The sequence below is a fragment of the Pterocles gutturalis genome, unplaced genomic scaffold (assembly GCF_000699245.1).
Source record: "Pterocles gutturalis isolate BGI_N339 unplaced genomic scaffold, ASM69924v1 scaffold17703, whole genome shotgun sequence".
Taxonomy (NCBI): Eukaryota; Metazoa; Chordata; class Aves; order Pterocliformes; family Pteroclidae; genus Pterocles; species Pterocles gutturalis.
In genome coordinates this window covers 1-27,904 of record NW_010123403.1, presented here as the reverse complement: position 1 = coordinate 27,904, position 27,904 = coordinate 1, and the positions used below count along the sequence as shown (strand labels likewise).

The 27,904-nt window shown below is 36.6% G+C and overlaps 1 protein-coding gene across 1 annotated transcript; it reads right to left on the bottom strand.

Moving 5' to 3' along the window:
- Nucleotides 1–1,360: 1,360 nt before the first annotated feature.
- On the bottom strand, nucleotides 1,361–27,598 carry PAXBP1 (PAX3 and PAX7 binding protein 1). The gene is made up of 18 exons (XM_010077894.1): nucleotides 27,556–27,598; nucleotides 26,341–26,469; nucleotides 24,541–24,717; nucleotides 22,977–23,198; nucleotides 22,258–22,361; nucleotides 21,187–21,407; nucleotides 20,058–20,247; nucleotides 15,261–15,384; nucleotides 12,852–12,951; nucleotides 12,298–12,413; nucleotides 9,823–10,022; nucleotides 7,691–7,835; nucleotides 7,418–7,539; nucleotides 6,595–6,671; nucleotides 6,266–6,332; nucleotides 4,713–4,859; nucleotides 4,179–4,333; nucleotides 1,361–2,021 (listed from the first exon to the last, which is right to left on the bottom strand). Exons 1-18 carry the CDS (start codon nucleotides 27,596–27,598, stop codon nucleotides 1,904–1,906), a joined length of 2,457 nt encoding a protein of 818 aa, XP_010076196.1. The 3' UTR covers nucleotides 1,361–1,903.
- Nucleotides 27,599–27,904: the final 306 nt, after the last annotated feature.

The window sequence follows — 27,904 nt, the reverse complement described above, 5'->3', positions numbered from 1 at the left end:
ATTCTGGATGTCGAAAAAACCATGAAAAGCTTCGGCATATGAGGTTGTTCCTCAGTTATTCTGAACCAATTTGACAGTACACAATGCACACGTATGCTAAGATATTCAAAGTGAAGACAGGCTTCTAAATTTTTGTGACTTTTTCAGTAATTTCAGTTGAAGGCATTCCCTTGTCTAAAATATCAAAATAAAATACATTTTCACCCCTGCAGTGATATTAGCTGTTTACATTCGTTTGCAAATAGTAACACTATCTGGTTGGACAACCAACCTTACTTAGCACCACAGGTCTTAGAACTGCTTGAGCATGTTTTATTTTGTCAAATTTTCCACTATCATTTTCAAAGTAAAGACATTTTTATTCACTCCAAAACTCCATTCAGGACTAATTTCATTACTTTGGAAAGAAAGAAAGAAAGAAAGAAAGAAAGAAAGAAAGAAAGAAAGAAAAAAGAGCCAGCACACATATCTTTTCCTTTACCACCTTCCCAAAGGAATAAAGCTTACCAAGTTGCACTGCAACAGCTCCTTGACAGACAAGTTTATTGAAACAATTTTTAAAAGCAGATATCACTGAATGTACTCCATCAATCCCAACAGTTCAGAAAAACAATTGTTCAATGTCCAAATGAAGTGTGCATGATTCAAATTGTACATTTTTAATATACTCATTTATACCACATGAGCATAAAATACAATGATTCTTACATTGTTCAGTATACCAATTTATTGCTACAGTTTCCAAAAAAAAGTAGGGCACACCTGGAAATAGTTCTTAATCCAAGGCTATTGGAGCTCTTTCCACACCTTAGACCCCAAGATCAAGTCAATAGTGTTCAGATGTAGATCACTGTATTTTTAAAGTGTGTTCTTTTTAATTTACAGCTAAATTAAATGCTTTGTTTTGCAAGACTGTATTCTTAGATGGTATTTTATGGGAAGTGTAATATTTGAATATTTAGTACAATATAAATAATTTAAATCATAGGATATAAAACTTTCTTCACCTTCATTTTGCTTGACATCTTTACCCATATCCAGCAGAAGAAACAGATCCCATGTACTAAGTTATTAAAAAAAAAAAAGGACACAAACAGTGAATTTAACCAACTTGCACAAAGAATGAGGGTCCAGTGTTCACAGGCAAACTACTACTCCTACAAAATGAAAGGTGTTTGGGGCTTAGGAAGTGCTGTCATGTATACTTGCACAATAATCACAAATTCTTATTGTATGCCTGTATTAAAACAAAAATTATGCATTGATTTGGGTTTTAATTTCTGTTTTGTTTCTAAGAACAGTCCTAAGAGTTCCATATTCTGAATGCAAAGAATTTTTTAGCTGTTCCAATTTGAGTGCAGCACAGCTGCTTTTTAAAGGTGAGGTTCCATTTGAAAGGGTCTCTACTCTTTAGCTCAAATTTTTTTTACATATTTGAATGTTTTGCCAGCCCTTTTGACCAATAACGTGATCGTTTTATTGTCAAAATAAGTAGTTTTTAGCAAATGAAAAGCTTATTCCAACAGTAAAAGATCTCTATACACAGTGTGAAAAGCAACATGGTGGTATAAATATATGCATACATTGTATTACACATAATATTTTATACACATTCCAGTTAACCATGGAACAATTGACAGGAGTAGATGGCTGCTAATCATGGGAACAATGGATTTTTATAAACAAGGTTGAGAAACTTTAAGGAAAATCTGATTTCTGGAAAAATGACAATCTTGGGATTTCATTTTTGTTTTCAAATTCATTTTTTTAAGGATGCTGTATATAAGAATGCACTTTGTATTAAAACAAAGATCAATACTTTACAGTTTAAGAAACTTTACATATGTACATAAATTACACGTCAGGAATGGTTTTAAAGCTCAAAATGAGTTGTTGGAAAAGTCTATTTTCCTTCTATTAAAATCTTTAACTCTTTTACATTGTGATCATTTGCAACTGTCATAGCATGATCCAGTGCTCGGATACTTGCTAGAAGCTTTATAATCTGCTTTATGTGCTCCCTAAAAAAGAGGAAAAAGTCAATGCAGAAATGGAACATCATGTACAAGTACTAACATTTCAACAGAAGACTACGTTGTTATGAATCCATATAGCAAATCAGTTTCAGATAACTTCACATCATCTCTCCGCTTGTTTAGTCTGTTAAAGTAAGTCGGTTATTAGCTTTGTACTGAAATGGAAAAATTTATTTTGGGAGTAGGAATTAATCAGATGATATGGTCAAGAAAAAGTCTTGGATTACTTATGGTACTGTGCAATGAGTCACAGCTCTCTTGGCAACTAATGTGTAAGCAAAAAAAAAAAGAAAATCAAGGCACCAAGTATGCTTTAATGCACTCCTTAAAAAAGGTATGAAGCTTGCCACCAAGGAACTGCGTTGTAATTCAGGTCAATCTTGGAAGCTTAGAGTGAACAAACTGCTAGAAGGACTGTACTTCTTTGGCTGTCAAGAACAATTTTGGTATCTTGCTAAGAGGACAGACATGAAATTTAGACCAGTCTCACAAAAAAATACTAGAAGTTCAAAAGTAATCTTAAAATGAACCTATCGGATCTGTGAAAAAGCATACAACGTTTGGAAAACTAGCACCAACAGACAGTGGTAAAGATACACTTCCCTCTCAGCAGAAATTAATGCCTTTTTCTTTCAAACAACTGCACTAGGTTTTATATGAGAAGAAACGACATTCTTTGGTTTATTTCTGGGGCAGACTTATTTTATCTGCTTAAATGCAGGCAGTGGCAACAGATTTGTTAAATGCTGGGAAAATGCTGGGAAAAAGCAGGAGGACAGAAGACAGAAATTAAATTAGAAGTCACTATGGAAAAAAAAAAAGGATTAAATGGATGTTTCTCTTCCAATACAAAGTTTTTCCAAGTTATCATTTTAACTGGTAAAGAAAGTTCTTTCAAATTTAGAATCAGGCTAACAAAAGAAAGAAAAGTTTCATCTCTAACTGGATTCTCTCTCAACTCCTTCAATTCCAATATCACACTACGCCAGGCATTTTGGTTTTAGAAAGGGAGGAGTAACAAATCTACTTCGAATTTGAATCATGGGGAAATTTTAATTGGTATGTGACATTGCTATTATACTTTGGACACAAACTTCTGAGGCATAACCTCAGCGGGGATAAAAAGTTGTTTGAGTGCAACCCAGTGTGGCTTAGCGTTCTCTAAAAATGAGATGATTCATATACCACAGCCAAAGGTGACTCTAAAGACAGAAAAATGTCTAATACCCAACATGGTAACTGTAAAAAAAAAAAAATTATACCAGAAAAACCCCCCTCTTAATCAAGATTTTTATGCTGCAGTTAAAGGAAATTTCTGTCTCTATGTTTCAGTGCTATGCATAAGAACAAAAAGGGAGAAGGATCTAATCCCCTGATGAGCCTCAATAATTGGAGAGTAACTCAACAATGGCTCCAGCAAGTTCAACTATCAAGAATGACTAATGCAGGTAGCGAGGATTTGTCTTTCCAAGTTTCAAGTTTGCTGGAACAACTGAACTATTGATCGTGAAACCTCTCCTCATGCAACAGCACAGGAATAAACAATCTTCCAGTCTTGTTACATTCCTGTGTATCAGTGCAACAATTTGGCTTTTTTTTTTTAGTTTATCACTGCTTAAAACAATACACCCATAGCATTTCAGGTTACTTGGCCAGCAGTTAACATTTATGCATTTAATATGAACTTTTAATTATGCTGGTTATCCGATACAAGTAAAATGACTCTTCAATCTAGGGGAAAACAGGTTCATCTAGTTCGTTGTTAAAATAAAGCCAGAACTTTTGTACTGTATACAAAAGCACAATTTGTAATTTAGAAGCCATTACACAGGAATCTGTAACAGGCTCACAAGGTGGAACAGTCCAAAACCAGCAACTACAAGATCTTCCAGGATCAGACACACTAAGCAGTAGTGCAAAACGTATTACAAATGTTTTAAGACTTCCAGCAGTTGCTGTTTTCAGACACCCTAAAAATCTCTCCATCTACCATACCATAATGTTTTAAAAGTTTGAATTCAAACTGTTTCAAAAAGACATGCAGCCGTATGGAGATATTTACCCATGTTTGCATGCATCAGCAAAATAACAGAAAGCAAAAGAATTGCACTGCAAGAATTGCATTAACTCAGAATAAGTTACCTTGCATTTCTCTTCTCTACATCAGAGCAACCAATGCTGTTTCTATAAATTGTATCAGCCAGATGAACAAGGTATCTACAGAAGTTTTCTAATTGAGAAATAGTCTTGTCTCCTTTTAGATTACTGAACCACTGTTTAGGAAAGCAAGCAATTACCTAGACATAACAGGAAAAAGAAAGTTAAACAAAATATAACAAAATTTTAAAAGCTATCTAAAAGGATTTGTAAAGTTTGCCAGGTAAAACTGCAGTGACAAGGTCCAACTGAGTGAAAGGGTGGGGGGTGGCTGTGGGGGAGAAATCAAAAATTGAAGCAGAAAAACCCTGAAACCTACACCATACCTAAACTATCTACAGGTACGAGCCAGAGAAGCTTCTTTCTTTAGTTTGTGTATTAAAAAAAAAATCTGTTTTTATCACTAACATTACAATATTGATATATCAAAGACGAGCTTTTATACATAACGTCAAGTTTTAACTACATTTTTCCTTAACTCACGCATTTCAATTGATTTTAAACATTGATTTTACTTACACTTTGAGCTTTCTTAATGCTGTCCTCTCCATACTCAGAGTTTTGAAAAGCCGTAAGTATATATCTATTTAGCAGACCATCTATTGACAGTTCCTGGAGAGTTTTGTTTGAAAGGATTCCATACCACTGGAGAAAGTTTCCTAATAACTGAAAGTACAACACAGGGAAAATAAGTATTTGCTCAGGTTTTGCACAAGAAATGAGAAAAAAGAATTAAAGTTTTAAGTCTCCTTGTTCTCAACATTCACATCAATGTAAAGCCAAGTGAGACCTAGCATATGCCATACGGGGGCAAATTCACAGCCCCCTTGTCAACAACATCCCCAGCTACACTGTTAGCATACCCTTATTTCCAAGGCACAGTGACACAAGAGACACAGAAAGTGTCACGGGGGAGTGCTGCCTAAGCCAACTGTACAGCTGTTACTCCCCACTGGCGTATGGCCTCTGAAGAATTGCTGCCAGCCTTGCACAAAAGAGTACAGCCAGCAGTTTACTGTTGAGGCAGATCATCAGGAAACAGTAACTGCGTGCTTGCCTCCCAGCTTCTATTTCTGCTCATCTGTGATGCTATAGCTGACTTGCTACCACAAGAGAGCTGTATTTTTAATGCTTCCCTAAAATAAAACAGTGGTAACAGCATGCATAGTTCTAAACTGCCCAGCTCCAATAGATAGGGTCAGAAGCAGGCAATTCCACTCTTAGGGGACACAAGCCCTAAACAGGTAATCCGTTTCACTTTTAACAACAGCATTTTAACAACTGAGCTTTGGGCATTTTTTGCTCTAGACAACATTTAAGAAGTTGACTTATTTCAAAGTGAAAGAATTCAGTGCCAAATATTTTAAGTAACTGAAGTGATTGCAAACCTATTCAGAACAGCCTCCTCGCTCACTGCTACAATTTAAACAGAAAATTCCAGATAAGGATTCTGTTTGCATGACCATGAAGATCAGCAGTTCAATCAACATGGGTCTCATACTTTACTTTCCTGTTTAGTTAAGAGTTAATTTTCTTCACAGACTTTTACTGGAAATAAACTACAACAGTCATAGCTTCTTACATACCTTTGCAAACCCTATATTGCACATTCCACACACAGACTTTCTTTTGCACTCTTTACTGTTGAAATTAAACTAAGATTACAAATGCTCTTATACTTTACATACAGCAGTGAGCTTTCCAAACGCGGCCAAGTCATTTTCATGACGATTCTCACACTATATATATAAAAAATACAAACCAAGGTCTCTCATCCCCACATAAGTGAAATAAAAGCATAGTATTTTATTCTGACAAGCACAATGACATTAAAAAAACCTGGGTTGAGTATGCTAAGTAAACGCACAATGTACAACTTAAAATGATGGTGCTTTCACTTGGCAATCTTTTGAAGAGGGCACAGTGCATTATGAAAGACTAAGAATCCTAATTTAGAGTTATTTCAACTAAAGTTAAAGCAATTTCCATCTACCCTTTTCCACAAATTTGAAGAGGATTTTATTGCTACACTGTCTATACCAAAGATTTACTGGATGTACTTGCTGACTTACCTTAACAGAGGACCAAAACTGACGTTGGAAAAACAAATATGGACCAGAGTTCTTGTTTTCTAAGATGCTGGAAAGTAAGAGATTTCTTTAATGAGCAACCAAGACCACCTCTGTCTGGAGTTTGCTGGCTTCCTCCTTCCCACACACAGTTCATTTCTATAAATATTCCCTTTCATCCTGCTTGTCTTTGCTAAATCCTCACAGCATAACAAAAGATCTCCCGTATCCAGCCAGTAAACCATATTGGGAAAAAAAATCCCTGTCAACTACAGACAGAAGACACCAACTTGCTAATAAAGGTCTAATAGCATAGCTGAAAGCAAACTTACTTTTTTGGATATAAGGGCATGAATACATCATCATCTAGTGTTCTCCTCATTCTTAGCAACAATGCCTTTAAAAGCATCTGAAACAGATAATTTTTTAAAAAAAGTGTTCAAAGCACTGTTTAGTAGTTAACCACTCACAAATAGATTTTCAAAGCAACAAAGAACCTTTGTGACCCTAACAGTAAAAGGCATACATACTTAAGCATATATATAAATGAAGTCTTAGAGAAACCTACAATAATTAAGAGCTAAAATTTGATGCTTTCAATGAAAACTGAAGGCAACGGAATTACATTATGGTTAAGCTTGGCTACACAATTAGCTCCTGTGAAGTCAAGGCTTTTGTCATTTTTAATCTTCTGTTAACTTCCCCATACACATGCACTTTGGCCTATCTCCCATTATTCTAAAGGCAATGCATTGTCATTAGCTACGGCGCCTGAACTCATGACATCACTTTTTGTATTTATAGCAGGTAAGGAAAACAATAAAATTTCAAGGCAATAAATCTGAAAAAGTTACAAAGATCTAAAAAAAAGCCTGACTATTTGCAGGTGACCCTTAAAGCAAAACTGCAGACCAACAAGTCTTAGTACATTTGGTATCTCTAACTCTAGCATCTGTTTTAGGGACACTTCACTGAGTTCCTCCTCCTAATTTATAACTGTATTTGACTCTCTATAACTAGGCTGCAGAGCACCAAATAACTGCAAAATTCTCTTTCTTGCTCCTCACTAAGCATGCAGTGTTCTCTAATACAGTGTATTAAAAATATATTCAAATTCCTTCACTTATCCAAGATATTTAAGAAAAAACAACTTACTTGTGTATTTTTGTTTTCTGCATTCACCACTGAAGGATATCCATCCACTAGTTTCTGTACAATTGCTACCATTCTAGTTGTTTGTGTTGTAGAAAAAGGATCCCATATATTTTCAGAAATCACTGTAAGAGATTAAAGAATTACTCCACTTTGCAAATACTGGTACTAAGACAATCAGATAACAATTTACAAAAAAAGCAAAATGTGAAAGTACAAACAAGCACAGGCTTCCACACACAGCCCTTTCCCCCTCTTTTCTTTCTAAGACTATACCTGTTAATTTCGGAAGGACAACTCTCTCTACAATGGTAGGCAATAGTGAAATATCAGCATCATCTTTCACTTGCTCCTGTTCTTCGCAGCCGTAAAAAAGCAATGATTCAAACCACAACATAGTCTCAAAATCTCGACACTTGCCCTAATAAAAAAAGAATTGAGGTTAGATTCCTAAACAGAGATTTTAAGTCAACGCATTAAAAAAAGTATTAGATATGCAAGTATGATACATTTACAAACCAGAACAAAACTACTTTAAAACAGTCTACCAAGTGTGCTAAGCAGGCAGGGTAAGCAGCAACTCAACAACTCAAAAACCTAGTGCTTTTTGTCAACCTGTCAGGTATTCATCTGCACTGGAAGTTAAAAAAAAAAAAAAAAAAAAGTGCCTGAACATCAAATAATCTTAATCTGGCACAAAGATGGGCAAATTATTTCACCTCCTGCTTTGGCTCCCCTACTTCTAAGGCAGTTGATACTACTTCCTTCAAAAACATAGGCAAGCCTGATTCCTGAGCAGTGAAGAAGATGTTCTGCCTTTTTTCCCTGGACATTACTCACCATGCCATCACAGGTCAGATTAGTGTGTATACAGACAACCCAACCCAAGTAAAATCTGAGAGAGGATGAGGAGCAAGGTGAATTTTCCATAAATCAGCCAAATGAACCAATTAATTCTACAACCGCACAATCACTAGATGTAATGAAAGTGAAAACAGTGGAAGTAAGGCTGAGTTTTTTTGTCAGCTGTTGCCCTACAGATTTTAACTTCTAATTGCACCTGAGCCAAATAAAATCCCAGAGACTAAGTAACAAGTGAGAAGTAGAGTACATTTGTGCTACGTTATAAAATTATGTTTTCTGGATTTAACACCTCATTTTATGAATGCCTTGTAATTTTTCTAACTTAACAAAATGTTTAACAGGACCAGTAACACAGAGTAGTGAAAACAATTAGATTTGAGAATTCTGCACCATGTCTCCAACTAACTTGAGCTTTGTTTTGTCAGCCTGGGGAACTCACATAGAAATAGCATGGGGGAAAGGAGAATTTACAAAAACAGGTTAAATTTAACGAGGACACCTTTCACAGATTTTTCCCTCATTTATTCAAATTAAATACTCTGAATGCACTCTGAAGACTCCTGCTTCCCTTCCTCTGCAGCAGAGATAAGAGAAGATCCCCTTCTTCAGATATTCTCTTAAGAAAAAAAAAAACTTCTGAAAAAGGGAGAGTTTGAGCAATTTATGAGATATGCTGACACATCTGCAGATGGTGCTATAGATCAGCTAAGTTTTAAAAGGGGAGAAGACAGTCTGCCTTATTAGCCTAGTTTCCTAAAAAAATGAGCTTATGCAATTGCACTCATTCTGTGCTTTGACCCACTCCCATTCCCCAGTAAAAGCCAACATGGCAGAAAAAAATTAAGTTCCTACCAGTACTGTGAAAATAAACACCTGACTACAGCAGAACCACCTTACAAGAGCCTTCACTGGTAGGAAGAACAGAGTGGGAGTCAAAAGTTACCTGAACTATTTGTCCTGATGGCTACTCATGTCAGCACACATATGCAGGCTGGACAATGAATGTGTGCCAGGGACACTGGACTACAACAATGCTGTCCTGCTTTTCTCATCTTCCCTACCTAATAACTAGGTAGCGTGTACTATGAGGAAGACTTGGAAACTGACAGCCACAGCTCTACAGGATATGAAGGTGTAGGTGAGAGAAAGAAAGATGTATAATGTAAGTCAACATAAAAACAGGCTGCTTAGTTCCACTTGTGAAGAAACATCATCTCTGGAACCACAATTTTCTCTTCGTATTTTAAAACCGAAATGTATTATTTAAGAAGCCATTTGGCTTTTTGCTCTACACCACTCACTGAGTGGGTACCAGCATGTGCTGAATGAAACTTTGGCCTGCTGTGAACACAGAGGGCAACAGTCCACAAACTCCCCAGAAAAGCTTCATTCCAAGTAAGGTGCCCCTTTTAAACTTCATGCCTTTATGAGAACATGCATTTATGAGAAGCACACATCAAAGGCGCAATTCACTTCACTCTGCAGAAGTGTGAAAGAACCACTACATAGAAGCTTACATAGAAATTGCATGCACAGGACCTTACCTCCAAAGGAGTCCAGATAAGCAGCTGAAGTCTGATTAAAGGGTTAAACAGCTTTGGTAAACAGAGGCCAATATAAGCATCCTTATAAGAAGCAAAATACTTTGAGCGCCAAGCTTCAAACTGTGACTTAATACAATCAATTGAGTAAAAGCTTTCCAAAACATCTTCAAAAACTTTGCTGGATTCTTTCAATATACGATCTGTTGGGGGAGAAGAACAATAATAAGTTAATCACTTATTCCTTGTAATAATTCTTTCAAGACAGACTTTGATGCTCACCGGCATAAGCTAACTCCTATGAACACAACCAAAAATATACCACCTTTAAAAGTTCTCTTACTTGTGCCTCAAATATACAAAGCAATAAAAACATGAGCACATGAGTACTCTCTGACACAATGCTTCATCACAGGTCTTGCTTTAAACATTTCATACAGTCATTTTCAATAACCGGACACTGGACTGGTGATGAATTGGGCTGCACTCATAGAGGTAGGAGAACAGTGTGGATCGAACTTCAAAGCTGGCCTTGCTCTGCATGGGAGTTTGGAACAGACAATCTCCAGGTCCCTTCCAACTCAAATTACTCTACAATTTTGGTCCTCCAAGTGCAAGTAAAGGACAGCAGGAGGGCATCTCAGATAGTCCAACTGAACTGGCACTTCAGCCAGAGCAGGTCCTGGCAGACACTATACTAAACTGCTGACTATAACATGGCTCTTAGCACTGGGCAACCATTACAATCTTTTAGCATCTCCTTAAACATTTTTTTGTATTTACAGTATTAATATTCCATGCAGTCCAAAACTTTTTCTGTATATATTATTTTCCCTTCATCTCTTCTACCTCCCAGGGTTAGTTACATTTTAATTGGTAATTTTTTGCTGCAGCCACAGTTTTAAATGTTCAGTTACAGTAGTAACCTGCACACAACTAACATAACCAGTACACACAGCAGGTAGAGACAGGGTTGAGGGAACATGAGATTATGTCATATAAACACACTTTGCACTCTGGGATCAAGAAGAGATGCTACAAATAAAGTTAGGAGGATCAAAGTGCATCCCTCTGTTCCATATAGCTCACTGGTGATTCTGGACTAACACAGGAGATACAAATGATAAAAAAAGCTTTAGAAATACTATGCTTATTCAGAAACTGATGAAACTACTACAATAGGCTTTCATACACTTAAAAGGGCCACGTTACATCAGCCACACTGAATTTTTTGCTTTCTCCCTGCATCATTAATTTTGGTAAATCAGCCAGCAACTAAAGGTGTGGAAACTGTTTGCACTTCTCAAGGATGCAACTGCTGGACAGTTCATCTAATTGCTTTTTGAATCTGTTCATACTTTGGGCCTGCACAACCACCTACAGCAACAACTTTGACATTTTTATTACATTCTCTATGGGAAGTGACACGTTTACTCTAAACCTATCCTATCACTTCATTTCATGCCCCCTAGCTCTCACACTGTGAAAAGTCAACATTGGTCTCCTAGCTCAAGAGTCCAAAACTGTTTAATTCCTCCTCACATACCACATAAGCAATTTTATATACATGATAGTTGCTGCTCCCCTTCTCCACATTTCTTCTAATCTGATTAAATTCTCTTTAATCAGAGAGAATTATAATTGTACACGGGTTCAAAATGAGAACATAACAGGATTACTACAGTGATGTTCTACTTTCTTTGCTACTGTTTTCACAGTAACCACTGGAATTCTTTGCCTTTTAACTGCTGCTGTAAAAGATTACTACTCCATCAAACTATCCATATTTCTCCAAATCTCAGGTTTCTTGCAGTTCTCCCAGTGCTTAGGAGGCATTAACTTAATTTACAACCCCATTTATTGCATAATTAGGATTATTCATAATTGCACAATAAGGGTTACTTTGAGCAAACCAATCATAAAACTGCAGATGAATTTCAAATCAAGTCAGTAGCACAAGATCTATTTTGCAATGTTTGCATTCAACATTGTTTTCTGTCATGTGCAAAGTTTGCCAGGCTGTAACAGGAGTCTACAAAAATTTTGTCATTGCATTCCTAGATGCTTACACAAAACTCCAGAAAATACTTCCTATCAAGGAAAAAAAAAAAAAAAAAGGTTTCTAAAGAACTGAGGTGTTCAGAATTTCACATGTAAAAGACATATGTGAAGAAAGATAAACCACATTACAAATTAGGAGGAAGACTTAGTATCCACTGAAGGTGCAAAAGCTTGCCGCGTGTTTGAATTAAATGAAAAGAATCTCACTAAGGATGGGGTATTTAATTAGCTGCAAGCTGCATAACAGTTTGGCAAAAGAGACTGTTTTGGTCACGTTGATGATACAGCAAGGAACAGTTCCTACACTGTCTCCAAAACACAGCAAAATAGAAGGACAGGGCTGCATTTGGATCAGATTTTTTTTGCTGCCGAATTTTCTATATTTCGTTACACAGAGCTTCAAGTAGCTTTTCTAACCTCGCTCCAAGTTGAAGTTTGTAATATCCGTTGAAGTTTCCTCATCATCACTGGAAAGGCCTTCAAGGTGATCTGCCATCTTCCCAGTTTGCTCTCTTGCTTGTCTACGACGAGCTCTGAAAAGGATCAGCAATATAAACTGTTACTTCTCCCCCTGCAATACAGTGAACAGACCTGCCTAAGCTTGTCCTAACTTTTAATGCAAGAAAATCCAGCTTGAAAAAAGCCTTCACTATGTCACCAGCTCAAACATTCTACTATGTTGCTGCCTGAAAAATGGAAGGAAGAGACCATACAGATATGGAATGGGTTTACTACGCTTTCTGTTAATCATTTTAAAATCAGTATTATGTAGTCAGTAACTTGTTTTGTACACTTGCATGCTAGGTTGGGATATTTAGCAACACTCCTGCCCAGCATACCAGCTTAAGTGTTTTCTTCCCTTTGCAGGAAAGAAGCAAACATTGCCACTTACATTAGTATGTCACACAGGACAACTGTATTGTGCAAGCAGGCAACGACTCCTACTGGACAAGAAATCTCAGTAGTCTTACCTTCTAGCCTCTCTTTCTGCAGTCCGACGCTTTACTTGTTCTTGGTAGATCACCCTGTCTCGTCCAAAAGACTCAAGATTTGGTGCCATCAGTGCTTTATCTGTAAAATTACATTGATGAAAATTAAAATGTTTATCTATGATTATATAAATGTGTTGTAGGCAGTTTCATAAGTGTCTTTTACCTACTTTAAACAAAGTGTAAATTGGAGCAGAAAGTTTTCAAAAAGATGCAACGCAGAAGCCCAAATTCACAAGTGTAGAGGTTAAAAGAGGAAGCAGTGGAGTTTGGAAAAAATCTCCACTTAAATTACAAAAAAGAGACCATTTTCACCATACTTCACTCTTGTCCCTCTCACAACAGTGCCCAACTGTATAAAAGTCAACAGTTTTCACTGAAATCATTTAAATTGAATGCTCCACGACAAAAAGTGGTCCTCACACAAACATGTTCACCATGTATCTTTTCAAAATAAAATTAGCAAAAAGAAAGGCAAAGAAGAGTGACTGGAGCAGGAATAGAATCCTGAAATATCATCTATTTGTAGCATCTCTAAGTTTACATGCTTTAGACTATCTAAAGTTTAAAACACATTAAAATCTACATGGAAATAAAACCTCTCCCTTCCTCCTTTTAAGCTGTGATTCATTGCAGGTGTTCCTGATTACAGAAAACACATCTAACCAGTGAAGCTGATCAGCAACCAGCAGGCAGACCCAAGAGTGTTTCCAGTCCATCCTTTTCAGGTAAATTTTTAAAAGCAGATTGAGTATTAGCCAGTGGTCAAGTCCACTAAAATATAAACATCACAATTTAAATAAAAGCCAACCTGAATTTCAGGAGTAAATTTACATGTTCTAACTAAATCCATTTACAAGTCCATCATTAAAAATGTTAATGATGATTTATGCCAGGATTCTAATTCTATACCAGAACTACTAAGAGCCTTAGCATGCAGATGAAGCCATCATTTGTCCAGTTTTTTAAAATGTTCTTTGAAGCTGAGCTGTTTGTCTTTACACAGAAGCAAAGCAAAAGTTGGCAAACTTAAATTCACTTCTAGCCCTTCAGTGTTCTGACACTCTATGAAGAAAAGCAGATCATCTGTATCTGCAACACACATCAAATCAAAGGCTGGCATCAATACCTAGTTTCTGCGATAATTTGAGGGACGGAACTGAACTATTTCTAGACACAGTGAAATTCATTCTCAAGACTCCAAGATACTAAACAAGATCTCTCTTTAAAACTCAGTGTTGACAATGACAACTAATTTCCACCATCAAATTCCAGACCAAAATAATCCATTCTAAGCTTCTTTTAGGAAATATATTTCTAGTATATTCGGTTTCTAATTCTCACAACAGCATTTGCATGGTAAAACTGCAAGGACAACATGTGATGCTTGGCGCTCCAAATAAAGTCCTAAAGGGAGTATTTGTGCTAACCACTCTGTAAAGGGATGACCAACTCTGATGCCCCAACGCTTTCTCATCCTTGGTAAGTTCTAGTGAACGGCATTAACAAAACCTCATATCTGGACATACTGTGACAGAATAGTAAATGGCTTTTATTACAGGATTTTAGGTTAGCAATAGGACAGACGAGAAAGCCATTTTTAAAAATGGGAAGCTCTCCAAAGCAAAGATGATTACTAATAATACGATATTATACCTGTCATTTAACATGCTGAATAAGACCTCCTCCAAGGAACGTAATTTCCATCCAAGTTTACATTTATACTTTTGTAGAGTTTTACACACTGAAGAATTATCACCACAAGAAAACTCCTCAACGAGAATCCCCCGTCCACATGCTCACAGTAAGCAGGTACTTTAACTGGCTAATTTTAAGCTATATCTCATATAGGGTCACTTTGTATTAGTCTGATTTTTAACAATGGTACCAGTCTCTTCCACTTCTTTAGCTTTACCAGTTAAGTTTCTGAAATGAAATACTTATGCTGCCTACAAAATAAAGCACTAGACAGAAGTCAACTCTAGCCCAGTGCTTCATGGCTTTGTACAGAGATAACTGTGTATGTTACAGGAAATTTATAGATTCAAGTAGGTTTAAAAAAAAAAAAAAAAAAAAAGAAAAAGTCCTGATATAAGAGGAAAATCAAGAATCACATGCTACCACTACTATCACTGCCACCATGCATACATTTTCAGTGCTAGGAAAGAGAAAATATAGTTAAGAGCAACACAAAGGAGAGAGGAAGTCGAGTTAGAATGGCTTTGGGCTTAAAACAAAACAGATTAGAGAACTTTTAATCTAAACTTGCTTCTACCTATTTCAAGAGTAAGAATAAACTTTAAGAGAGTCATACTTCAAACATTTACATTAAGCCATAATAAGTAAACAAGGTTGTTTAATGAATAATAAAAACCTTCAAGATGGACTGACTTGAATGGCTTGAAAACTCCGAAGATTCATCTTTAATATCATCTTGTCGTCTTTGGACAAGGCGGGAAGCTCGCTGTTTGTACAGCTGGTGCATTGCGGATTCAAGCTCATTAATCAGAGGCACCTGTAAAAATACAACACACTACGTAATATCAAATTCTTCAGGTGCTTTGTTTCTGGGGTACCATACTATTCCGAAGCATCATGCTGTCACTGTACTTCTAGCAGCACAAACTGTTTCCTTTTACCCATCTGTATCATTTGAACCAGTAAATATTTAAATGTGAAGAAAATGCATGCATTTAACAACGTTGACAGCTTTCAACTGTAGCAATGGCATTCTGAAAGTAACTTTTGTTGACTGAATGAGTCTACACAGTAAGACAAACATTTTATCATGTGTGAAATGTTATTTCAAGTACTCTTGTTTTCTCTACCAAGTGTGTTACATATTGTGTTACAGCACTTACAGTTCTCAGGCCTCATTGTTTCTATCTTTAAACAAGATTGTAGTAGTATTCTGCATTTTAATGAGAAAATAATCTGACTGTTACAGTGAAAAAAACAAAGCATGAATCTAACCTCCTGAAGCCAGCAAGTATTGTTTTGTCTTATCATATGCTGAAATATTATTACTGAAATGCAATAAAACAGTCCATAAACATGTTATGCCAACAGGTAATTCAAATCACTAAATTGTCACTATAGCCTATCATTAAAACTAAAATTGTACAATTTGTGTGAGTATTAAGTATAACCTCTGAACATACAGACTTAAGCCGGATCAGACCTGCCACTTTTTTTAAGTGGTCTACATTTCAGTATCAACTATTAACAAAAATAGATGATGTTATAACAACTAAGAATTTTCTCACATTAAATAGCAGATTCACTGCTCACTTCTGCAAAAAAATTCATTTCCCAGGACAAGTTAAAATTAGATTATTATAAATATTCAAATGCAAACCACAACTTTGCACAATGCTGTAATTTGGAAAGGCAAGTCCTTTTGGTATGAACATTTAAGCCATATCCTCCTTATCTCCAAGATATGTGCTTAGTCCACAGTCCTCCATCCTTTCATCTCAAATATTTCATTGCTGCCTACTGTCTAGGATTAAGGTTTTTTTCCAAAACAAAAGATAAAATCAGAAATTGTTTCCTCATGTAATTTAGAATGTGACTCAGCAGCTATTAAAGAACCTCCTCCAATAAAATACAAGATTATGAGATTATAGCTACAGGGCCATTTCAGCTACCTGAGAATGACACACACATCAGAGGATATATTAAAAGGAAAGAAATATTATCTCTTTGTGGTACAAACTGGGCTATAAGGATTAAAATGAAAGCAACTCTGCACCAATTGAAAATACATACACTTTCTTTTGGAAAAAACAGAGTAGAGAGAAATAGGAGGAGGTAATGTCCCAGCACTAGAAGCGCGTATTCTGAATTTAAGACAGTTTTGAAAACAAAAAGAATAATAATAATAAAAAAAATATTAGTTTTACTGCAATTTACCATAGAAAATAAAATATAGCTTCCTCACTTAAGTGTGTAAAGTGAATCCTAAAATCAAAAAGTTAAATGAAAATTTTTCAAAGCATCCATAGAGGTTCTTTCTATAATTGCCTCAGGACTAAAAAACCCTAGCTATATATTCAGATGTATGAATCCATTCAAAATATTTCCTATTGAAAACACAAGAGATTTAGAAGCCATTATTCATTTATAATCAATACTGTGGTTGATGAGTGATTGACAATTTTACTGACTCCTACTAGTTACAGCTCTCATTCACTGTGTTTTGTTTAGTCAGTACCTTAAATTCAGTGTTCTGGGTTTTTTTCCCTTCACTTTCACTGTGAACAGTTAGGAGGAAAAGTGGAAAACTCTCTGAACATTTAGATGACACAGTGTTTTGATAATTTGCTTTTGAAGGTAAAATAACAGTTCATCTCACTGTGCTGTCACAAATACACTGGAAACAATTTAGTCTTTCTGTATCCCTTGCATAGTCCTAAATTCAAAATGTAAAGTCACTGTTACCACTTTCTAGCCTTCTGAGAAAGCATAATTTTGACAATAATTACTTGTGAAGGAAGTCATGCAAGCATCTTCCACTCCATTGGTTTTATCATTTATGGGGAAAAAAAAAAATCAGAGGATTTGACATTTCTATTGTTTGTTTCTAAAATTTGCATAATAGCTGCTTCATTATACTCTCCACTGCACCGTACCAATGATAAAAGTGTTTCTAACATTCAGAACCTCTTCAAAACGAAACATAAACAAAATAGTTTTGCTTGGTTGGGGGGTCATGAAAGGTTGAGGATGGTGAATAGGCGCAGAAATAAGATGGTGGGGGAAGAAAGTCTAACTTATAATATTTTTTGTTCTCCAAAACTGAGTCAAGAGACATACAAGAAAACTCTAGGGGAATGGACAATTATATTGTGAACCCATTAGTACTTCTTCAGCAAACCACTTTCTCAGTCACATCAGTACCAATGTGAATTTGGTTAATAACCATGACTAGTCCTAATAAAATAAAAAGAAAGCATCGAAGCACCATCTTTGAAAGGACAGGGAGGGACCTAGCTTTATACATATTTAGGATATGTGTTCATCTATGTGTGTGTATATATATACACACATATATATAAACACACAATATCATTATTACACATATGGATACACATTTTCTATGCTTATGTATATTATAACAACTACACACATTACATATTATAACCACACACACTTTAAATATGAAGTACTCAGGGCCAAAGGTTCTAGAAAAAAGCTGAAGTAATTTATCTCTACACTCAAAAGGATAAGAAGAATTTACTATCCTGCTGCATTTTGTTATTTCATTTAAATAAAAACCAATACTGATTTTATTATTTTGTCCCATCCCCTCCCCCACCTCCTTTTTAGAAAACCTTGCGGTGTCCTGTGGGCTACTGGTTTTGAATTTGATGGTACTTTTGTCATGCTGAAATCACTGAAAAAAACCAGATTGTCTGGCCAAAGAACTGAAGAATATATAGGACATCATCATAAATGTAACACCTCTGTTAAACTGACCACATAGCTTCCTAATTTTGCAACTAATTATACATACAGGTACCGCAGCAGCCTCCAACTGAAAACAGCAAAACTCTGTCAATGTCCCTAAGCAGCATGAGATGATAAAAATCACATCTTAAAAGTTCAATGAACTGGCATGGTGAGGTATGGGGAGGGTGGGAAGGGGTGTGGAATCTTTGAAAGACCAACTACCAGGAAAGCAAAGGTATACCGTAAGAAAGCAACTTTAATAAGCCTGTTGGTCAAGTTACCAGCAGTTAATTTGCTGTATAACGACTGAAGTTATTTAATAGTATAGGTCAATAACCTTCCTACAAACTGAACTGAAATTGTTACACTACTAGTTAACAGTAAGCTATCCTGGTTTATACAAAATCTGAGAGTAAAGGGCTTGGTTTATATTCAGAAAAGCACATTTTTAAACAATTTGTCTAAAGAAAATATTTGAACAAGAGAGCACGGGCTAAGAAAGAGAACCTCCAGACATGGCTTATAGTTATCACAAAAGAAATCAAAGAAGAGGTCTTTAGAAAGCAAATGCTGAATAGAAATACAAGCATTTAACTTGTCTTCTGAAATACAAATTTATCTCAGTGAAAGAATATAAAAAGTTATCTTCAAGTAGGAACTTAGGCATCTGGGCAACCAGCACTGACAGAGCTGCAAAGGAAAGTACCTTTACTACACCTCAACAGCTAATGCCAATACAGCTTCTTCAGTGAACAATATCTATCGTAACTAATCAATTAGCTGGGTGAATTAACTGGTCCACACTTCCTGGGTTTGCTCACAACATAGCTATTCTCCAGCTTACAGGATTGAAGGAGGGACTCTCCCAATACCACAAATGTTGGACAATTAATGTCTAACCAATTAGCAACCAGAATGTGTCCTCTCCCACACCTAACAAGCTAGGTAGGCAGTAGCTTCAACTACTCAAGTAATTCTAACAGTATTAAGATACTATATCATTGTATTCAAGTCAGAAGACAATGAAGAAATAGCCTATGTATTGCTAACTGAATTTTATAGCTCCTGTGTGTTTAATATATACGTATATTCAGGAGCTCCTATTTTATTTACAACAAAGTACCCAAAACATAATAACATAAGAAAGAAGGACAAAGTTTTCAAGTCAGACATATACAAAAGTATCACACTACATGAAAGAAATATATTTTTAAGTTTGGATGTCTTCAGACAGCTACACTAGTTTTAAAACTTTTCTCCTTCAGACACTAGTGCAATACCAAGTATGTGAAACAGCCTGGCAGGAGGAAGTTTATAATAACACACAAAATACAAGTCTGTTATTGTGTTCATAAAGCACTCCGGAAACTAACAATGTTGTAATTCAGCCCTTCTTGTTGTTAACCTGATGTCCAACACAAGTAAAAAGCAGCATCTGAGTAAAGTTGAAATGCCAGAATATCTACCAAAATCCTTAAGATATATAATCTAAAAGTGTTTTTAGGCAATCTAAAGTCAGTGATCTCTTACACTGTAAAAGAGAAGTTTTTGATAACCAACTTAGCATATGAAAAGTTATCTTTGAATATCACTTGAATGACCAAACCTTTAGAAGAATATGTTCTCAGGGGATTTTTTTCAGAAACAGTGGGAGATGTGGTGTTTGGCATATATTAGGAGCCCCTACTTTTTTTTTTTTTTTTTGAAAGAAGATGAATGTTTTTGCATCCTTACCTTTTCACTGAAACACTCAAGCAAGTCTTGGACATACCCTCGCATTTCTTGCAAAAACTTATACTGTTCACCAATACCCCCAGAAGACCCTTCTAATCTTTCAATTGCCTTGGTAGAGTCCTCTCGGCTTTGCTGATGTTTCTCATATTGCTGCCGATTAGCTTTGTGCAATTCTTTCATAGAGTCCAACCTGAAGGGCAATGGATAAATAGCAAATTTATATCCAAAAGTCTATGTATTTCAGACCATTGAGATATTAAACAGACAGTGCAAGTACCAACTCTATATATGAGAAATAATGCAAAGACACATTCTTCGACTTTCATTTGTCACCTTCTCCCCTCTCTACATAAACAGCAAGGCTAAATTAATTTGCTAGACTATGCTGAGTGCATTGCACTGTCCACTCCTACAAATTTTTACGAGTTGTTAGCACTTAGAATAGTGCAAGGCTGGCCCCTAAGGAAAAACTGGGAGGAAAAAAGAAAAAAATAAAACAAACGTAAAAAACTAAAAGCTTATACAAAGCAGCCTCATTCCTCCGCTAACTTCACTCACTGTCAAAGTCTGTGACACGACAAGGGACATACAAACCAATTCTGAAGACATGTAAAGTCCAAGTTGTTCATTACTACTGATTTCTTACTGCATTTGCGTTGTTCATTCACTGGGACCTTTTGAGTACCTGACAAGCAGATTAGCGTGTTTAAATCAAAAAACCCTGTATACACTAAAATTTAAATTCTCTATCTACTGAAGGGGAAAAATGTGATTCATAGTTTAAAAGAATGCAACTTGACAAGCTAAACACCTCACTGGCCTTTTAATTCTTGACTATAAGACTGTGCAGTGTCCAGAAGATGCAACTCAGACCTGTCTTCAAAAAGATCAAAGGCCTCCTATTTAAAGCTTCACTTCCAGAGAAGCAATCCAAGGAGATTTTCGAACAAAGTGTCAATGTCATCTTCACTTTGAGCTTTTTTTGTTTGCCTTTTTTTTTTAAATGGATGTGCCGGTCAGTACTTCTCCAGCGATGAAACTCTGTGTTTGCTCACCAAGACTAAAAGACGCCTGAGGAACAGAAAGCTAGGGGACAGGTCTTTAGTTCTAAAAAGATGGTCTGTCCTACCTGTCTTTAAGCTGTTTCTTTACCAAATCAATAGTAACAGGAGTCATCTCATTACTGGGAGTTTTGAAAGGAACTGTATTATCTGTTTTTTGAGACTTGGTTTCCGATGATCCATATGCAGCGTAAGTGTACGGAATGCCATATGATGAACCATAAGACAGTGTCTGGTAAGTGTTCTGGTAGTACACATTATTCACTTCAGCAGGCTGACTTGGTTGAACCTAACGGAAGAGGACATGTAATTGTACTATATTAGACTTTAAAGAAAGGAGAAGCTTATTTTGTTTCACATCTCAAATGTCATAAAGTGAAAAATGTAGGCAGATACGTTTATGAAATGTAGTTATAAAGTGGATTCAAGGGTAGAACTTTCAACACCTAAGGTGGAAGAAAGTGCTTCTGAGAGAATTTCTTTCTTAAGTGGACAAACTCTTGGTATTATTATAATTCAAAATATTTATACTTATAATAAAGTTACTAAATGACAATTTTAACCAGCCTATAACTCCTACAATAACCAAGTATTTGGGACTATATTAAATTTTGCCCAGACTATTTAACAGAATGACATAGGTTCTTAAGAGTCAGTGTGTTTGGTTCTGATTTTGCCGAAACTTTTACTTAAAAAGCCTAACCTCTTCAACTGAGTGGGAACTTCATTATGAATGCACACACAACATGTGGTGCAACCTGCTACAAATTCCAACTCTATGCTGCAATGCAAGATACAGAAACAGCAAAGAAACATACACTGTTTACACAGACTCTACGAGCCCACTGCCAAACAAGAACAGAGGTCTCTTCAAAGTGGTATTATTCTAGCTGTTTTAGGCTGTAAATAAATGCTCATTAACAGCACCACAACCAGTATACACCCAGAACAGAGAGACTAATGAACAGATACCACTGGATACTTAAAATCTGATCTCTCATTTCTCTATAAAGAATACCAGAAATCACACACTGAACTTCTCAGGTGAAACAGCCTTCTGTAAAGTGCTCAAGTTTGTAACGGATTTAGCCAATATATACAGAAACAAACCAAAAAAGAGTTCACAACTAACTACATGCCTGAGGTATGTTGATTCCTTTCCGTATCTGTTCTTGCTCCCATCTGCTGAGTTCTTCATCTTGCTCCCCTGCCACCAATGCTTCATCATCGCTTCCCTCAATGCCTTAATATGAATAAAACAGGTAACAAAAATAAGATAATGTATTCGTAGTAATGGCCATGAGTTCAAAAACCTGAGAGACCATGCTGCAATGGGAACACCTCAGTGCATCCTCCTTTCCTCTTCACAAGGAATTAAAGACAATAAACTGCGAATTATTATCACAGAGGTTCCACTTAAAATATCCAATGGGTAAATTTGCAATTAACTGCTGGTAAAAACCTCTAATGTTTAAATCCTATATATCTTATTAATACTCCTTTTCCAAAAGGTAGTTTTACCTGCTTGTCAGCAAGAAGAATGCTATACCAAAGAACTAATGTTCTCCTTTTTACAACTAAATACTTCCTAAAAAACAAAGTACAGGAACACTACTAATTGACTCAGTGTAAGTTTCTATGAGATTTAGTAGGGTTGTGTGCTTCTAAGCACAGGAACACAGTTTTTGCTCAAAATTTTATATGCAGATTCCATTACATAGTACTTTTTCTTAGAAATGGAATACAACTCCGGACTCATGCCTGTTTGAAAAACGTGTTATTCAAAAATGTTCAACAGGGGCACTTGCAGTAAAAACAGTGTGAATGTTTATCAGCTGTCCTTCTAAAAAGGTTTTACCTATTTCCTCAGCAATCTTTTGCCTTTGGGATTTTTCCTTCACTGCAAAAACTATCCTCCTCTTCTCGTCATCATCTTCATCATCACTGGCATCATTTTCATCTTCTCGAACAAGGCGGCTTTTACCTGGTTCACTGTCAACGGGGGTAAAGTCTCCAAGTTCACGAGCCATTTGACGTTTTTTCCTAGCGGCATGAATAAAAGCAGCATCTGGAATTTCTCCTAGAGACAGACGTTTGCACCGTTAAACAAGCACTGCAACAAAACAAGTATCACAACTCCTTCCTACTCTTCTCTGCCACCCTACCAAATCATCCTTGCAAACAGCAAAAAATGTGAGAAGAAAAAAATCCATACTCACGGAAACATTTTCAAGCAACTTATAAACTGCACATGCAAACTTTCTGACCAGAAAATTCAAAGCTGGGATCCTTCCCAAAAAGTCTGTGTCTGCTTCCAGCAGCTCTAATGCCATAAGAGCAGGAGCCTGACGGCCCTATGGGAAATATTCCTAAAGAAGGGGAATTGCAAAGGGAGGAAGAAAACGAGATTCTTGACTATGTCACCTCCTGTCCTGATCTTGCTCCCAACTCTTCTTTTTTTGGGGGGAACAAAAAACAACAGCCATTTCAACAGATGATGATAGCTTAGGGATTAAGAGGACACCAAACCAAAGCTAATATGAGAAGACTGTGCAATTGAGGGGAAACAAGAAAAGCACACGTAATTAAAAAAAGCTAATACCCCTAGCATAAAATTAATGCAACTTACGTATGTCACATAAGGAATAGTCTCTCAAAATAATATTTTTGAAACATGAATAATTTTTATCCCTGCTTTGAGCAGGCATGCACAAAAGGTTAAAGTTCATTTTCTTTATACTTGACATGAGATAACTCTATTCAAGCCAGCAACATCTTTAAAGATGCAATAACATACATCTTGCACCACTTTGCAATTACCCCTAAAAGGAAAATAATTTGGGAGTCAACTAAGAAATTGGGAGTCAACTAAGAAATTTTTTTTCCCTTGAAATATGGCCAAGTCTGTGGACCCAGGGCATGCAGGTGGTTCTGCTATTTGGGGAGCAGACTATCATTAGTTAGATAGCAATTAGTAAACTATTTTCAAAAATACCTTCTCAGACCGATTTCTTTGGCCTCAGGGCCTGACTAGAACCTCATTAGACAAAATGAGACAGGAAAATACTTGAGATACCTTGCAGACCTGTAACTAAGACATTCTAACTAAAGACAGAATTTTAACTGAAAGCAGTTAAAATTCATGTTAAATCACCTATTCTTAATCTAACTTTTCTTACAGTTTGTCATCACTTTGAGAGACAAATTCCTGCTTTTGACATCAAAATGAAGCATTCTGCAGCAAAACATTTTCTCTCATAAAGCTTGTGAAATTGAATGGCTTTGGAAAATAGCAGTTTCCTGAATTCTCAGGTGCGGAATATATTGCTGGAAAATATTTCCTAATACCTCAAATAAATTAGTCTGCTGTAAACACTGACTAAAGCATTTGTTAACAAATCAGACATATTACAATAACCAACCTGGCCGGAGAACATTCAGTGATGACAGAGCACTTGAAAAAGCCCCACCAGCTTTTGGTTTTTCTTCTTCCTTCTCACTTTCAACTTCCATTTCTTCTTCACCATGCTCACTGTTTGCAGTCCCATCCTCTTGACCTATATCCTTAATCTGTCCTGTCTTTTCTAGTGGTGGTTCGACTGGTAAGACAACAAAGCCCATGTTTTACTCTTTCATAAACATCACTTGGAAGTGTGTTTTTAAGGTCTAACAACCAAAAGTAAAAATCAAATGAAAACTTTAAATTATAATTTTATTGTTTGAGATCTACTAAAATACGCCTTCTTAATTGTGATTAAGGCACTAACATCCTTTCAAAATAAAACTTGACAAAGCAGACACTACAACAACCAATAAACATTCTACACATTGCTAAGTATTAAAACGGTGAGGAAACTCAATAATTAAGATCATGTGTGCAACCTTCACACAGCCTCTTACATATGTAATTAGAAAGCACTGCCTGTGTTACACCAAAGCTTTCCAGATGAACAGACTCATTTCAAAAGAACCCTTTCATTTTCCTCTTGGACTAGGGTGCAACGTTACCCTACACTAGGGGGGTAACATACGGATACAAGCAGTAGGTACAAATATAATGTAAAAAATGCACGTTAAATCCAGCTATCCAAGCTGCACATAGCTGAGTTTTTAGACTTCAGCACTTGTCTAGAGTATCCAGACTACTGACTCAGTAGCAGCCATGAGGTTTTTGCACTGTAACCAAACTGACTACAGATAACTGCAAAAGAGACAAAAAGAAAATAAGTACACACTAGCCATGTGCAAAATGCAATTTTTTAAGGATACTTGTGACAGAAGTAAGAATTAAGAGCCAGATCATTTCTGTTTGTGCTCATGCCATCTACTGCTGCACAGGCAACCTGAAGATTCTAATAAAGAAAAAAATTGTGGGTCTTTTAAATGCAGGCAAACCCTTTTTTAAACCTTTAATATTCTTAAAAGGCTAAATTAATTAACTTAAAAAGGGCAATTTTCTATATAGGACCATGTTCAACTCTCATATGCTTCAGCTATATCATTGCAATCTTTAGATCATAAGCCTCTCAACTAGTGCTCATAGTCTTGTAAGTTATTAGTCTACACAAAAACATAACTGGAAAAGCAATCATTACACTTCAGCAATGAGCTTCCCAAAAACCAACAGCAGAAGTACAATGAATTGAAATCCCAGGCTCTATTCCAAGCTCTGGATGACTGTACGTTGTTAAAGATCCTCCTGTTCCAACACTTTCATCCTTTCATCTTAATCATCAAGCCTACGTTAAGGTCCAAGTCCTGAAACAGGTGGCTGTTGAATAATTTACTTCATAACAAAGAACACCATTCTGCTCACCCCAAAATCTTCTTTTTCAAGATGTGTTACAAGGACACATCCTGTCAGATAAGCAATAGACACAGTTCTAAACTAACTGAATTCCCTCCTAATTCAACAGGAAGAAACTCATCTGACATAAACAGAGCTGAAACACAGAAATTACTGAGGTCTACTGACAACCGTATATGTAGCTGAGAAGTTTCATCCTTCTACATCCATTTCCACATCAGAGAGAACCAAAGAACTCTTCAACAGCTTCGGAGCAGCATTTGTAAGGTTCAAATGAACACATTCAATGTATGCTTTACTTCAGTTCTAAATGTTAATCCTCTAAAAAGACTAACAATTCATCTTGAAAACAACTAGTTTGTATTTACAATACTTAATCTTTGCCATTAAAAAGGCTAGTTAGTTTTGCAGTTACCATCTGTTGGAGAATTAACTTCTGCTCTAACTTTTGATTTTTCAAGATCTTCTTTGTATTCTTTCTTCAATTGTTTTACAATCTTTTTGCTGTAACTTGATTTCTTCACTTTAAAAACTTCTTCAGTTTCTTTAAAAGAGAAGTTGGAAAACATTACATTAGACCTGCCAAGAAGAATACTTACCTACTAAATCTCTTAATTTTGTACCCAGAACTTAATAAATGCCACTAAGAACATAATTTATTGTACCTTCACATTTGCACTGTTGCAACAAAACCAGTCCCATAACCTTTCATGCGGACTCAAGTCTTTTTGCAGCCATTTTCAAGTATCTGCATCCCGCTCACAGCACAGTCACAGAAAAGCAAGGCAGAAGTTACACAAAAGTGTACACACACGGCCTGCTTTTATCTGACCATAGTAATCTTAAAAAAAAAAAACCAAAAAAAAAAACCAAAAAACACAACACCACAAAACCCCCCAAACCAGCTGATCCTTCACTGTGACCACAAATTTGAAAGAAAATTACATGAAGCCTCAACATTTCGGGTCAACAGTCTTCTCACAGCCACACATATAAACAACTAGTGAGTAAGGGAATGGCTGGTTTCGGTTGTACCACCAGTTTCAATGCCTGCAGCACTACAGCCGAGCAAAAGATACACAGCAAGTTAAAGAACATTTAAGTTCATTTTGTGTAATTCCATGTCTCCAGTATTTCTGTCAAGATTTCAAATCACTGGTCTTAGAATCCAAGTTCCAGTGATTGCAAGAGAATTTCTTCTCAGAAAATTCAAAATGCGTATTAACTCTCCTGCTGACAAAAGGTATCACAAAAACAAGCTCCTTATTTTATTCACCCTGAACTTCTGGGATGGAATGAACTCTGGAGTTTGAGGAGTGCTTCTGATTTTTTAAAAACCATTTTTAATATATAATAACTACTAGCCATAATCAGATTATCTCAGTGCGAATGGATCGATTAATGAGTGCAGTACCTGCTGGAATCCAGCAGAAATATTAGCTGAAGCACTGCACAAACACAACCAGGCTATTTTTCCAAAAGCTGAGGACCAGAACAAGCTCAACCACTTTTTCCATTATTTGTGAAGGTTAATCTAATAAACCTTGTGCACTACTAGAAGAACTAACGGCAGCAGACCACCAGTGGCTTCAAGGGGAGTTTGTCAGGACAACAGGTAGTCCAACCTGACTTGTGAACACCGGCCACATCAGACGAAAACAAACCCGACACATAGCCGCGGGAAAGATGTTTCTCAACCAGCACTGCAGGTTCAGGGGGCAGGCAGGGAGGGCTGCACAGGCGCTAGTAGGCCGAGTACCTGCTACCGCACAAACCCAGGTCAGGCTAAAGCCTGCACCCAGCTGCTATGAGCGCAACACGGGTGCAACAGCCAGGCACCAGCAGTACAGAAGCAGAGGCAATCTACCCCCCTGAACCTGCATTAAACCTGCGGGACATCACCCCGCAGGTCCCCGGGGCTGGGAGCACGCTGGACCCGCAGGACCCGGGTTGGGCCCGGGCAGGGAGCGGGGCCGAAG